The sequence below is a fragment of the Rana temporaria genome, chromosome 4, assembly GCF_905171775.1.
Source record: "Rana temporaria chromosome 4, aRanTem1.1, whole genome shotgun sequence".
NCBI lineage: Eukaryota > Metazoa > Chordata > Amphibia > Anura > Ranidae > Rana > Rana temporaria.
The window spans coordinates 11,138,671-11,153,201 of NC_053492.1; the positions used below are offsets into that span (position 1 = coordinate 11,138,671).

Consider the following 14,531-nt stretch of genomic DNA (forward strand, 5'->3'; position numbering starts at 1 on the left):
AAAAAAATGAAGTAAATTAAAACGAAACATTTTTTTTTTTTTAAACGCCCCTGTCCCCGGTAGCTCTCGCGCATAAGCAAACACGCATGCAAGTCCCGCCCACATATGTAAACGCCGTTCAAACCCCACATGTGATGTATCGTCGCGTGTGTTAGAGCGTGTGAAACAATTCTAGTACTAGACCTCCTCTGTAACTCGAAAATAGTAACCTGTAAAAAAAATTAAAGCGTCGCCTATGGAGATTTTTAAGTACAGAAATTTGGTGCCATTCCATGAGTGTGTGCAATTTTAAAGTGTGACATGTTAGGTATCTATCTACTCGGCATAACATCATCTTTCACATTATACAAAGAAATTGGGCTAACTTTACGGTTTTGTTATTTTTTAAATTCATGTTTTTTCCCTAAAAAAAGGCGTTTGAAAAATGATTGCGCAAATACAGTGCGAGAAAAAAAGTTACAATGACCGCCATTTTATTCCCTATGGTGTCTGCTAAAATATATATCTATATATTTATATATATATATATAATGTTTGGGGGTTCTGATTAATTTTCTAGCAAAAAAATTTTGATTTTTACATGAAGGAGAGTGCCAAAGGAAGTGCCAAAATAGGCCCGGTTGTCAAGTGGATAAACAGCTTTGCCAATTTCCTCCTGGCCCTTGTGTGGTCTGTGATCTCCAAGTGTGTTCCTGCCTGTGTTCCTGTGTATGATTTGGCCTGGCTGACTTCTCTTCTGATTCCTGCTCCTTATTTTTGGCTCCTGACAATGCTGGCTTCTTGTCTTCTGATCCTGGCTTGTCTGATCTGGCTTCCAAACCCTGGCTTCTGTTTTTGACTACGTTCCTGAACAGTGTTATTTCTGCTATTTCATTAAGGCCCCTTTCACACGGGGTGGATCAGTAATGATCCGCCCCGTGAACCTCCGCTTGCTCAGCGGGGATCGCTCCGTTGATTCCCGCTGAGCCGGCGGATGACAGGGCGGTCCCCGCACACTGTGCAGGGACCGCCCTGTCTTTTCTCCACTCTCCCCTATGGGGGGATCGGATTAACACGGACCGTCTGTCCGTGTTTACCCGATCCGATCCGCCAGACGGATTGAAAAGTAGGTTTTTCCTCCGTCACACTTTGGTGGATCGGAGGAGGTCGCATGTCAGTGGGCATGTCACCGCTGACATCCGTGGCTCCATAGAGGAGCACGGAGCGCCCGTTCAGGTCCGCCTAAAAAACTGGAAGGCGGACCTGAACAGGCCGCCCGTGTGAAAGAGCCCTAAAGGTGTGATTTTTAACTGCTCTCTCTGTCTCTGCCTGGTTTATGGTTCCTAACACTTTGCCAACTGGCTGGGAAATTTCATCAGCCAGCAATTTAAAGGTTTTTTAATTTATTGTAAAATTATCTTTTGCTTGTTTATATCATACAATAATGTAATTTAATGAAATTATGCATATATATTTCACTTTAAGAATTAATAGAATAACCATTTCTGGCTGATTCGAATTTAAAAAAAAAATGCATTGGTACATGTCCCCCAGGGCTCAGCTCCCCGCGACCTTTGTTTGACAATCTCATTCACCTTAAAAATATCCGTAACGGATTTCAAAGAGTCTGCTTCCATTTGTTTCAGTTGGGTTTGAATTAACATTCAGAATGCTTTGGATATCTTACATACTATTGATGTTAGGCTAACTTGTCTGTAGTTTTCTGGAATACATCTCGATATCCTCCAGGGTAGTGCCCAGCTCTCCATGCTCTTTGACAGTCTCTTGCCTTACAGCCTGGTTAGGAGCAGTTTAGTGAATCTCTCATGAACTGAACCAGATGCGTTTGCTCATCTCTACATCCCTCTGTGAGATCTCTGATGCATAATAAGGTCTGATTTCCGTGGAAAACATTTCCTGCACTCAGAACAGGAATACGACTTCTCTCTTGTGTGCAATCCCTTATGCATAACGAGGTGTGATTTTTGTGAAAAACATTTCCCGCATTCTGGACAGGAATATGGTTTTTCCCCTGTGTGAGCCTTCTGATGTTTGTAAAGAGAGGAAAACCATGAAAAACATTTCCCACACTGAGGACAGAAATACGGCTTCTCTCCTGTGTGCAGTCTCTGATGAATAACAAGGTCTGATTTCTGTAAAAAACATTTCTTGCACTCAGAGCAGGGGTATGGTTTCTCCCCTGTGTGAATCCTCTGATGTCTAACAAGTTTTGATCTCTGTGTAAAACATTTCCCGCACTCAGAGCAAGGATTTGGCTTCTCTCCCATGTGCAATCCCTGATGTTTACCAAGGTCTGATTTCCGTGAAAAACATTTCCCACACTCAGTGCAGGAATACGGCTTCTCTCCTGGATGAGATCCCTGATGTCTAAAAAGGTCAGATTTTTGTGAAAAACATTTCCCGCACTCTGGGCAAGAATACGGCTTATCCCCCGTGTGAGCTCTTTGGTGTCTATTAAGTTGTGATTTCCGTGTAAAACATTTTCCACATTCAGGACAGGGATACGGCTTCTCTCCTGTGTGAGATCTGCAATGTATGACAAGTTCTGATTTATGAAGAAAACATTTCCCACACTCAAAACAAGAGTTAAGCTTCTTAACTGTGTGAGATCTGCGATGTACAGGAAGACTTAATTCAGTGTGAATACTTTCCCCACGTTCAGGATAGGAAAATTTCCCCTCCCCCTGAACTCCGGCACCATCCCTCACAGTATGAGGTTGCTCAGAGTCAGAGGGATTTGATGGCATATCCACACTGTGAAGTCCTCCATCCATAACTGAGCACATTGTCTTTTCTCCTGAACAATCTCCTGTGATGTCCTCATCTTCCATTTTACAACCTGGAGATAAAGTAAGATGATCCTTTGAGGGTGTCACAATTGCGTGTCCTGGAAAAATATAAAAACAAGATGGATAAATGAGAAGAGGTTTAGTTCACTTAAATCAAGTTTCCATCTGAATAGTGTTGGGTGAATGGTTCGGGTCAAGCAAAAGTTGCACGGTTTTGCCAATTATGTCACAGAGCACTGTCAGAGCCCTGATTGGTCAAAGTAATGATTGCTCAATCACGGCTCAGTGCTCATAGTCCCACCTCACACTATAAAAGGTTCCTTCCCACAGGAAACTTTTACGGTGTGTTAGTGGAGATAGATAGAGCAGGGCTTAGTCTGCTACTAGCCAATAAGTGTGCTCACTTATTGTGACTCTGAGTGCAGAGCAGTGGTGGCCCATCCATAAGGGGTTCAGGGGCACCGCCCCCCTAATCCATACGCCCGGACCCTAATTTACATGCAGGGCACCGGACGCATGAATTCCAATGTTTATTTTTTTCTAAGAAACACATGATTAATGCTAGAGACTCTAATTGCCTACAAAAAAGGGTGGGCTTGGGGTGCAGAGCACTGCGCCCTGAGCCCATCCAGTTGTGTGACAATAGTAAATTAATATTCACTATTGTCAGGAAGCGGGTCCCAAGACCCAATTGGCCGAGAGGAAAAGCAATCATAATGGCCGCCGAGGAGGAGACGCAGGTGAAGCCGAAGATGCAGGGTGAATCCGCCGAGGAAGTGCTGCCCGTGACCTAGATGGGGTAAGTGCAGGGCTGGTGATCGAGCGACAAGGGGGAGGGGTGCGACCGACCGGGCGATTGGTTTGTTTGAGTATAGTATGGCGAGTATAGTGTAGTGTGTTATGCTGTTAAACACTGCACTTACATAACATTTAGTGCTGTATAACTTTTTTTATGTTATTTTTTTGCTTTGTTCTTTTGTCTTCTGCCTGCCTCCTTCTTTTTTTTTTAATTGTTCCCCCTTTTTTTTTTTTTTTTTTATAGTTCTAACATTTCTGTGAGCGCCAGTCCTAAATTGAACCACTTCAGAAGAATTTACCCCCTTCCTTACCAGAGCACTTTCTGCGGTTCGGCACTGCGTCGCTTTAACTGACAATTGCGTGGTCATGTGACGTGGCACCCAAACAAAATTTATGTCCTTTTTTTCCCACAATTTTCCCGCTATAATAAATTTCCCCAAAAATCTATAAAAAGAAAAAAAATACGTATTCTTCTACATATTTTTGGTAAAAAATAATAACAAAAGAAAAAAATCACAATAAGCATTTATTGGTTGGTTTGCGCAAAAGTTATAGCATCTACAAAATAGAGGGTAGTTTTACTGCATTTTTATTTATTTTTCTTTTTTTTACTAGTAATGGCGGCAATCTGCGATTTTTATTGTGACTGTGACATTGCGACGGACATATCGGACACTTTTGACACTTTTGGGACATTTATACAGCGATAAGTGCTATAAAACTGCACTGTTACTGTATAAATGTGACTGGCAGGGAAGGGGCTAATATTAGGGGGCGCTGAAGGGGTTAAATGTATTACCCAATGTGTGATTCTAATTGTAGGGGGAGGGGACTCACAAGGGGAGGAGATCAATGTGTGTTTCTCTGTACTGGGAACACACATCGGTCTCCTCACCTGATCAGACCGTGGATCTATGTGTTTACACACACAGATCCACAGTCCTGCCGTGATTGCGGCAGTGCGCCACTCAGACAGCTGGGAAGCCCAGGACGTCATATGACGTCCCCCCAGGATGGGAGATCCCATCTGTGGACGTCATATGACAATGGGCGGTAGGGAAGTGGTTAAAATGCACCAAACTCCACTTTTCATTCAATAAAGTGCATCCAATCACACATTTCCCAGTTTCTATTACATTTAGGTTATAAGCCCCCTATCATGTCTGTAAGGTCAACAAGGAAGGGGAGACGTTCCCAAGGTGGGCATGGTCCATCCTCGTGCAGGGCGTGCCTGTCTCCGTTCAGTGATGTTGCCTGTGCTATCCAGCCACAGCATGCAGAGGAGGTTGAGGGCTGGCTTACTAAACCATCCTCAATCACCCAAGCTGACACTAGTGCCCAGTCCACTGCAGGTGCCAGAGTGGCATATCCCGCCTTTAGAAGGTTATGGGGTGAAGGCACCACCAAACACCCAAAGACTAATTTTTCTGCAACTGTGTGACAGGGACATCAATTTTCATTTTTTTTTTTTTTACAGCAAGGTAAATTCTTGCTTTCATCAAGACTACCTCTATAGGGTTTTTGTGTGAAGGCACCACCAACACCCAAAGACCAATTTTCCACACCTGTTACTTCTATCCAAAGTCTACGAAAGAGACAACAGACTTCATCCAAAAAAAAAAAAAAAAAAGTAAATCTTGGCCTGAGTGTACTATAATTTGGCTTCATTGGATAAGGCTTGTTCACTGTGGTGCAAAACTTTGTTATTTCCATCCACAGTCTGCCAAAGAGAGACTTTATTAAAAAAAAAAGAAAAAACTCTAATCTTGTTCTGAGTGCACTAAATTGCGACCTCATCATACAGACTGGCTCCCCAAGCTGTTGATTACTAAATAAAGAAAGCTTGCAGGGAAAATAAAATTTAAATGTCATTTTTTTTCTTTATGAATGTCATCTGGTTTGAACATTATGAATGCCAGCTTTGCTGCAGCAGGTTCTATACATGGTTTAGATGTGCCACTTTACAGGCAGACTAGGGTTAACCCCCCAAGCACTATATTTAAAGGAATTTTTCATTTTTATTGTTTCACTTTAAGTATCATTAAAATCACTGCTCCTTTAAAAAAAAAGGGCCAGATTCAAGAAGCAATTGCGCCTGTGTAACCATAGGTTACACAGCGCAATTGCTTACTTGCTCCGGCGTAGCGAATGCTCCTGATTCAGGAACATCGCTACGCCGACTGCAGCCTAAAATCTGCGTGGCATAAGGCTCTTATGCCACGCAGATTTTAGGCTGCATTCTTGCGTTGGCCGCTAGGGGGCGCTCCCATTGTGATCTGTGTATAGTATGCAAATTGCATACTAACACCGATTCACAACGTTGCGCGAGCCCTGCGTACGCAAATTACGTAGTTTGCATACGTCGGGTTTCGCGTAAGGTTACACATCCTAATAGCAGGCGCAGCCAATGCTATAGGATACCCACGTTCCCGCGTCGCGATATTTAAAATCTACATCGTTTGCGTAAGTGAATCGTGAATGGCGCTGGACGCCATTCACGTTCACTTTGAAGCAAATGATGTCCTTGCGACGTCATTTGCCGCAATGCACGTCGGGAAAGTTTCCCGACGGAGCATGCGCTCGGCGCGGGAGCACGCCTAATTTAAATGATTCCCGCCCCCGGCGGGATCATTTACATTGCGCGCGCTTACGCCGGGCAATTTTGCCGGCGCGCCCTCGCAATTTACGGAGCTACTGCTCTGTGAATCGAGGACAGCGCAAAATATTTGCGGGGGCGCAGGGCAAAATCGTTGCCCTGTGCCTCCGCAAATAAAGCGCAAATGTACCTGAATCTGGGCCAAAGTTTTTGCATTGGTACATGTCCCACATGGCAGTACCCAGGTCCCCATACCCGCTTCATGGCTAATGCCGCGTACACACGATCGTTTTTCGGCATGAAAAAAAAACGACGTTTTTAAAATGAGTGTGTGTGCTTCACATCATTTTTCGGCTTCTGTTGTTTCACGTCGTTTTTCGTGTTAAAAATGATCGTGTGTGGGCAAAAACTATGTTTTAAACCCCTGCATGCCAAGAAGCAAGTTATGAGACGGGAGCGCTCGTTCTGGTAAAACTACCGTTCATAATGGAGTAAGCACATTCATCACGCTGTAACAGACAAAAAAGCGCAAATCGTCTTTTACGAACAAGGAATCGGCTAAAAGCAGCACAAAGGCGAATAGAACTTCCCCTTTAGGCCAGGTTCACACATATGCGAATTGAGTGCGGCTGAATCCGTATCCAATTTGCAGGACATTTCAAAATACATTGTTTTCAATGAGGCTGGTTCACATATGTGCGATGCATTCGCACTGCGCATTGCCTCCAAACCGTGTGCGGTTTTAGGTCTTGCGGTGCGGCTCAGGTGCGAATTCAGTCCCATTATCTTCTATGATTACGCAGCTGAATTCACAGATGTGTTCAGTTCTCTTCAGGAATTTCTCTCATTCAGCTCAATACACTTCTCCCCCACTCTCCTCTCACCCGGAACTTCTCCCAGGTCTCCAAATTCGCATCTAAAACGTTGCTAATCTGCTGAAAACTTCTCTTATCTCTCTGCAGAGATAAGAGAGCTGAAATTCGCACCGCACTAGTGTGATTCCGGCCTTAGAGTGCCGTCGTACGTGTTGTACGTCACCGCGCTTTGTTCATCATTTTTCAAAAACGATGGTGTGTGGGGCAACATCGTTATTAATGATGAAGTTGGAAAAACTTTGTTTTTTGGACATGCTGAAAAACGACGTTCTTTTTCATGCCGAAAAACGATCGTGTGTACGCGGCATTATAACTTGGGGACTTTTGATTTTTCAAGTTCAGGTCCCATAGAGTTTAATAGGGTCCGCAATTCAGGTCCGAACGTTTGCGATGTTGGAGAGTTCTGGCGTGAACCGACCTAGGTGGTGTTTGGCTCATCTCTACATCTGAATCAGGTAGATTTTAGCAAGCAGATATTCTCTGTAAATGTTCCAACCAGATGGGAATATTCCCCTCCTCAGTTTAAAGGGCCTTTGTTCCTCTTTCCAGATCACTTCTACATTTTACACAGCCTGGTCGGAAAGCAGGAACCAATGGGGCTGGGAGGTGCATGTTCTTCACACAACCACATGCCTAGGCACTGGGTCATGTGATCTCTGTCAAAGAAGAGGTTCAAAATGTAAAACTTGTAGAACCTTTTCCATAGAACAAATGACCATATGACTAGGCTTCTGGTGATTAGCAACTGTATAGTGCAGCCGTCACTAAATGGCGGTGCGCGGTCCGAGTCCGGCCCGAGAGACACTTCTGCCCGGACCGCCAGTATAATTACAAATTGCAGCGCTGGTTTGCTGGGACCGCGGGTTTCCCCAGCAACCAGTGATGCTGCCAGTGTGCGCCCGCCCCCTGCTCCTCACCGCAGGTCTTGAAAGTTTACAAGCCGTACGGCCGCGAGTAGGGGCGTGACGTCACGTTCCTTCCCCCGTCCCCTGCAGCTCGCAGTCCACTCCTTGCACACATTGCGAGTAGGGGCCACGCCTGGCTCTCACGTCATTTGCGTGCCCCGCCCCCTCGGCTCCTGATTCCCGGGTCCTCTCCTTGCGAGGAGGGGCGCGCATGTGACCCCCTGCTACTCGTTCCCGGCTCCTTATCTTGCGGCATCTGCCCCTCCTGCATTCTAGGTATGTGGCACGTTCATGTAGTTTGCGATCACTATTAATTGGGACTATTTTTTTTGTTGTCAATACTGCTGGGCATATGTTAAATGTCACGCTGATGGGCACTTTATGTTAAGGGGCACTCTGATGGGTATATTTTTAATGTGTACGCTGATGGGAATATTTTGTTAAGAGGCACACTGATGGACACATTGTTGTGCCCATCAGATTGCCCCTTAACATAAAATATGCCCATCAGCGTACACATTAAAAATATTCCCATCAGCGTGCCCCTTAAAATAAAATGCGCCCATCAGAGTGTCCCTTAATATAAAATGTGTCCATGGGCACATTTTATGTTAAGGGACACTCTGATGGGCAAATTTTATGTTAAGGATCACGTTTTGTTGTGCCCATCAGAGTGCCCCTTAATATAAAATGTGTCCATCAGGGTGCCCCTTATTTTATGTTAAGGGGCACAATGATGAGCACATTTTATGTTAAGGGGCACTGTGATGGGGACACCTGATGGGGACAGTGTGTATACAAGCCGTCTTGTATACACACTGTCACACCAAATTCCGACCATCAAGAACGCGGTGATGCACACAGAAAAATTAAGTTCAATGCTTCCGAGCATGCATCGACTTGATTCTGAGCATGCATGGTTTTTCCATCGGAAAAAAAGAGAACATGTTCTCTTTCTAAATCCGTCAGAATTTCCGAAGGAAAAACTCAGATGGGGCTCACACACGATCGGAATATCTGATGAAAAAATTCCGTCTGACTTTTTTCATTGGAAATTCCGATCGTGTGTACGCAGCAAAAAAATACCTAATGTGCACAATGGGTATCAGTACATTTAAGTAACGATTTTATACTTGTTATTGGCTGATATCATTCATCTCCCACCCTCTTCTGGACCAATCAGCGTGCAGTAACAGTATGGAGATAAGAGAAGAATATATTATGGGTCACCTGTGCTGATCTCTGTAGGAGTGTCCTCTTCTTTGAATGTTGTCATTCCAGCCTCCTCCGTATATTGCTGATCATCCCTCACATACGTCTCTTCTACTTCACCCTCAACTTTAATGATCATCAGATCTTCACCCTAAACCAACAGAATGGCAGAAAATAACATCTGTAACATAGAAGTATTTATGATGTGAGGTCACATAGAAAATATCATCTTGTAGAGTCCACACATCGTCTCCACATGTCAGAGTGTTCAATCACTTTATGTTCCCGACCCTCAACTCCTGTCTGATGATGGTGTGATCTTCCTGTGTGGAATCCCGGGAATACAGAGGACGGGGACATCTCTCTGGTGGGTTCCCATTACTGGATCCATCTGTAGGAAACACACACACTGGTGTTGAGTTATTCACTTACGGTCAACACTGAGGACAAGGGGGCACTCTTTACGTCTAGAGGAAAAGAGATTTCACCTCCAAATACGAAAAGGTTTTTTCACAGTAAGAGCTGTGAAAATGTGGAACAGGCTCCCTCCAGAGGTGGTTCTGGCCAGCTCAGTAGATTGCTTTAAGAAAGGCCTGGATTCTTTCCTAAATGTACAGAATATAACTGAGTACTAAGATTTGTAGGTAAAGTTGATCCAGGGTAAATCCGATTGCCTCTCGGGGGATCAGGAAGGAATTTTTCCCCTGCTGTAGCAAATTGGATCATGCTCTGCTGGGGTTTTTTCCTCTGGATCAACTGTGGGTATGGAGTTGAGTGTATAGGATTTTACTGTGTTTTTTATTTTGTTTTTTTATTTTTTGTGGTTGAACTGGATGGACTTGTGTCTTTTTTCAACCTGACTAACTATGTAACTATGCAACTATGTAACACTGACTGAACACATTGGGCTAGATTCAGGTACAGCGACGTACCTTTTGGCCGGCGTAGCGCATCTCATATGCGCTACGCCGACGTAAATCAGGGAGCCGAGAACGTTATTCTCTAATATCTTGCGCCGTACGTTGCGCCGGCGTAGTGTAAATAGGCCAGCTTAAGGCCGCCTAATTCAAAATAGGCAGGTAGGGGGCGTGCCTCATTTAAATTAGCCGTGACCCCATGTAAATTAATGGCCGTTCTTATGGCGCATGCGCGTGCATGCTCAGAATCACGTCGCAAATACTCCCTAAGAAACGTCGGCTCAATGCTTTCGACGTGAACGTAACCTACGCACAGCCCCATTCATGTACCACTTACGTAAACGACGTAAAATTTGATGGCTGTTCCGACGTCCATACCTTAACATTGGCAACGCCTCATATAGCAGGGATAACTTTACGCCGGACGTAAGCCTTACGTAAACGGCGTAGCGGGCGCAAGTACGTTCGTGAATCGGCGTATCTAGGTCATTTACATATTCTATGCGTAAATCTACGGAAGCGCCCCTAGCGGCCAGCGTAAATATGCACCCTAGATACGACGGCGTACTAAGACTTACGTCGGTCGGAGGAAGCCGAAATTCAGACGTATCTAGCTCCATGAATAGCAAGCATAGATACAACGGCGTAAAGGCTTTGTGAATCTAGCCCATTGTTTCTATGTGTTTATCAGATGATGGGGGATCTAGGTGGAGCCTCCGTACTGCTCTCTCCTTTACAATAAAGTCTCCTCTTACCCGGTGATGTGAGGGGCGGCTGATTGTCCATCATGACATCCTTGTGTCCTTTTAAATGTAGCGGTGGTCCCGTGGGGTCGCTGTGTGTTTCAGCATCCACACATCACCCTGCTTGGTTAGACATCCATGTTAGGCACACTTTCTCAAGTGAATGAACAGTCTCTTGCTTGTTTTTGTTATTTTTATTAGGGGATTAAACTTGGATGGGGAAAAAGGGACATGGGATGCCCAAATTATGAATTTTTAGTAATGGAAATAAATGTAGTTGAATCTAAACTGACAGTGTCTGCTACTTCACATCTCCTCCAGCACACTACTTGAGATCACTTGCTTTCCTTCACTGTCCAGTTCTAGATTCCTGTCACCGTTAGCACATGGCTAGGCCTCACGCCGAATAAGTCCTAACATTTTCCTAGTAGCCATTTTAGATGAAGAAGATAAATGTGCCAACTGATCCTTGGTGGAATACTGCTCCCAGCACGTCCGATGCAAATCCTGCCAACCCTCCTCGTTGCAGCGTCTTAACTTCAACCCCACAGTCTCTGCCTCTGGCTCCACATCCAATCCTGGCATGCCTCTCCCAGAGCTTCTCACTTAACTGACCCCAGCATGGATCCATCCTGAATGACTTTCCTGGCAGTGCTCCCCGCTGTCTTCCTCCTGCTCCTGTTCCAGGACACCTCTCAATGACTGTGTAGAGAGAGGCTCCCTCCCATCTCCCGAGCTCACCCCCCACCCCCCCAGAAAGGGGTTCCCTCAAGGGCGACTACAGCCTAACATGCCATCATCTCAGTTATCCCACCCGAAAACTTCTCCCCCAGCAGGCTGACCATGAGTACATATAGGAGGCCTGTCCCCTGCCAATCCTAGTTGGTCAGGACTCCCAAATACACCCCATGTCACTCCAACTCCCTGCCCTGCCTCTTTTCCAGAACCTTCTCACTGAAAACAGAAGAGGCACCAGAGAGCTGAAGCACATGTCAGTCACCTGCTGCTTCACTAAAACACTCCCCTGCCCCCAGATCAAAAACAAACAGGCCTAGCTCACAGCTAGGCCTGCCTAAATTTACCTGCACTGGCAGTAAAACCACAAACACTACTCTAGCACCTACCTAAGGTAGATGGTGCTACACTAGAACTCCCATTCCTCCATGGAGAAATAGACAGTGACATCCTGACACCTTATAGGAACCTGACACACACAATGATACAGTCACCATCCAGACACATCCCTTGTCTGTTACTGGATAATGTCCCAGAATTCCCGGCACCGCTCACCTCTCCTGTCAGCAGCTCCATCATCTTCTGGGTGACTTCTAGAATCTTCCGCATCTTGTGTCTCTCGGGTGTCAGGGAGTGAGGTGGAGGCACTGTGATTGTCATATGATCTTCAGACTTCACAGGAGGAAAAATCTGTATTTAACCAAAACAGTAATATGTCACATTCCCAGAATCCTCCTCACCTCTCCGGTCAGGTCTGTGCTTTTTAAAAGAGATAAGAGTGATGTCATGTGACCTCCCAGAATCCTCCTCACCTGTCCGGTCAGCAGATAGATGATCTCCAGGGTGAGGTTTAGTATCTTCTCAGTCATGTGACTCCAGTCCTCCTCCATCCTCATTGATGTGGTTATGTGATCTATGCAGATTTATCTGTAAATAGATAGAGAATCATCTGGATTGTATTGGTTGTACAATAATAGGATGGGGATGTAGGGATGTAGACTGGGATAGTTCATGTCTACCTCTCAAGTTTTTAAATGCAGAGACTTATCAGCTGCAAACCCCAGCAGAGGAGGAGGCCTGTACACACAGAGACGCTAGACCAGGGGTGCCCAACCTTTTGAAGAGCGAGGGCCACTTAAGCAACTTGGTAACTGGTCACAATAAGCAGAGCAGGCAGATGGCAGGTCCATGTCCACTCTGCATATGCAGAGCAGGCTCTATTGGCCCTCCGATCTGCCCAGATCTTTGGCTCAATAGGAGGTGAATACTTACCTGGCAGGGGAGACACCATGATCATGAAGGTGGTTCTCCCAGGGCGAGGCACGGCTATTGCACACTCTAGGCCGTGCTGATCGTGGTTGTCTTCCCTGCCGCTTCTCGGCCTTTTGGCTGGGACTGGGTGTGGTATCTGTCCTTATCAGTTGTCAGCGGAGCGCTGAAGCACCTCCTACATGGGGAGGGTGGATGCATTCCAATGACGTCATTGCACCTGGAAGGATGGTTTGAGCAGGGACTACGCTGTGCTGCCCGACATAATACTGGGGGCCGGCCCATGGTTGAGTCTGAGCCATCTGGAAGGGTGCTCCTGGTGAGGATAGGTGCTGCGCTTAGTCTTGGTCTTTTTGCCGAGTTCTAGTCTGGCCTTCTGGCTGGCTGGTGTAAGTGCTATCTCTGTCAGCGATCCGGTTGGAGGAGCTGGTAATACCCTGTGGTAAGACGGGGTAGAGCCATGCAAATCCGCTGGGTTGACGGAGGGTCTGGAGGGGCTAGTATTGGTGGAGGCTGTTATCTGAGTGGCAGTTCTCCCCAAGAAAACCTTGAAGGGCTCTCTAGCTGGCAGGGGTGGAGGGCTGCACTGGCCGGTCGGGGGGTCGGATATGGAACGAAAAGCCTATGGTGCATGTGCCCCTGGAGTGGCAGTCCAGGGGTATCTGAAGATCACTGTGTGTGAGGGACACATTGATTTAAGATACCACAGTCACTGCACCAGATACACGCTTTTTTTAGCACCTGCCTCCTGGGTCGGGCCTTTTGGCTAGGACCGGAGGAATTTTTTATTCCTGGCCGGAGGGCCTGGTCATTGTTTCACCACAATGGCCACTTCTTTCACTCTCCTCTCCACTATCCCTTCCCCCACTTTATTTTATTTAAGCCTGTGTTTGTCACTTTTTTGGCTTTTTTTGTTGTGCACGTTTTGTGACACTGTGTGATTAGTAGGGTGCGGGTCCTCGGGCCAGCCCTGAACGTCTTGGGAGTGGGTGGACATGGCCTTCTGGCTTAGTTCGCCTGCTCTCATGGGGTCTCCCTTCGGGGGAGCCCCACCTAGTACTGGGAGGGTTCTGTTTCGGCAGTCCCTCCGAGGAAGTTGGGTCCGTGTCGGCTTCGGTTGCTCGGACCACAGTACCTCAGTCACCGTCTGGAGCCTAACGCCCCGGGGGATCAGGGTTTGGGTCCCTCTTCACAGGAGGACCACTTGACGTTGCACCCGTCTGCACGTTTTTGTGAAAACTCTTTATGTGTGTGCACATTTTTTCTGCACCGGGTGGAGTTTTTTTGGGTGTGTTCACACGCCATAGGCTTTTAAATAATAAAAAAAAAAAATAGGAGGTGAATCGCTTCTCGGCCTTTTGGCTAAGATCAAGTGTAGTATCTGTTCTTATCAGTTGCCAATAGGTGGTGCTAAGCTGACTGTCCCCGGTACCCTGTGGCAGGGGGAAAGGGATGGCAGTCGGCGGACGCTAAGCCTGTTGGTGTGGAGGTGGAAGCCTTCTGATGTGGACAGAGAGGCATGAGGTCGAAGCCAAGAGGCCGGGTCCCTGGCCGTTGGCCTGGATTTGGTGGTATCTGCCCCAGTCAGTTGTTCTGGAGGGAACCTTTGCTTCTCCTTTAACCGGGAAGGAGCGGGTAGTACTTCCAGAATGTGATTAGGTGGGAGAGTTAGGGGTTGTGGGTAGAGTCTGC

The 14,531-nt window shown here is 46.3% G+C and overlaps 1 protein-coding gene, 1 non-coding gene and 1 pseudogene across 2 annotated transcripts; 2 read left to right on the forward strand and 1 right to left on the reverse strand.

Annotated features, from left to right (window-relative positions):
• Nucleotides 1–623: 623 nt before the first annotated feature.
• On the reverse strand, nucleotides 624–12,729 carry LOC120935515 (oocyte zinc finger protein XlCOF8.4-like). The gene is made up of 5 exons (XM_040347565.1): nucleotides 12,383–12,729; nucleotides 12,126–12,260; nucleotides 9,194–9,326; nucleotides 2,077–2,887; nucleotides 624–846 (listed from the first exon to the last, which is right to left on the reverse strand). The coding sequence occupies exons 1-5, from the start codon at nucleotides 12,464–12,466 to the stop codon at nucleotides 624–626; spliced, it is 1,386 nt and encodes a 461-aa protein (XP_040203499.1). The 5' UTR covers nucleotides 12,467–12,729.
• Nucleotides 12,730–12,834: 105 nt separating this feature from the next.
• On the forward strand, nucleotides 12,835–12,993 carry LOC120938483. The gene has a single exon (XR_005749080.1). It is a non-coding gene; the product is annotated as a U1 spliceosomal RNA (small nuclear RNA).
• A 1,188-nt stretch (nucleotides 12,994–14,181) lies between these two features.
• On the forward strand, nucleotides 14,182–14,312 carry LOC120938679 (annotated as a pseudogene).
• The last annotated feature ends 219 nt before the right edge of the window (nucleotides 14,313–14,531 follow it).

What these genes read in the sequence shown, in the direction of transcription:
- LOC120935515 (XM_040347565.1), bottom strand. Translation starts at nt 12,466, where the DNA reads ATGAGGATGGAGGAGGACTGGAGTCACATGACTGAGAAGATACTAAAC. An exon ending in TCTATCTGCTGACCGGACAG is followed by an intron (nt 12,261 to 12,382) that starts GTGAGGAGGATT and finishes GGTTAAATACAG; the next exon opens with ATTTTTCCTCCTGTGAAGTC. An exon ending in TGGAGCTGCTGACAGGAGAG is followed by an intron (nt 9,327 to 12,125) that starts GTGAGCGGTGCC and finishes CTGTTGGTTTAG; the next exon opens with GGTGAAGATCTGATGATCAT.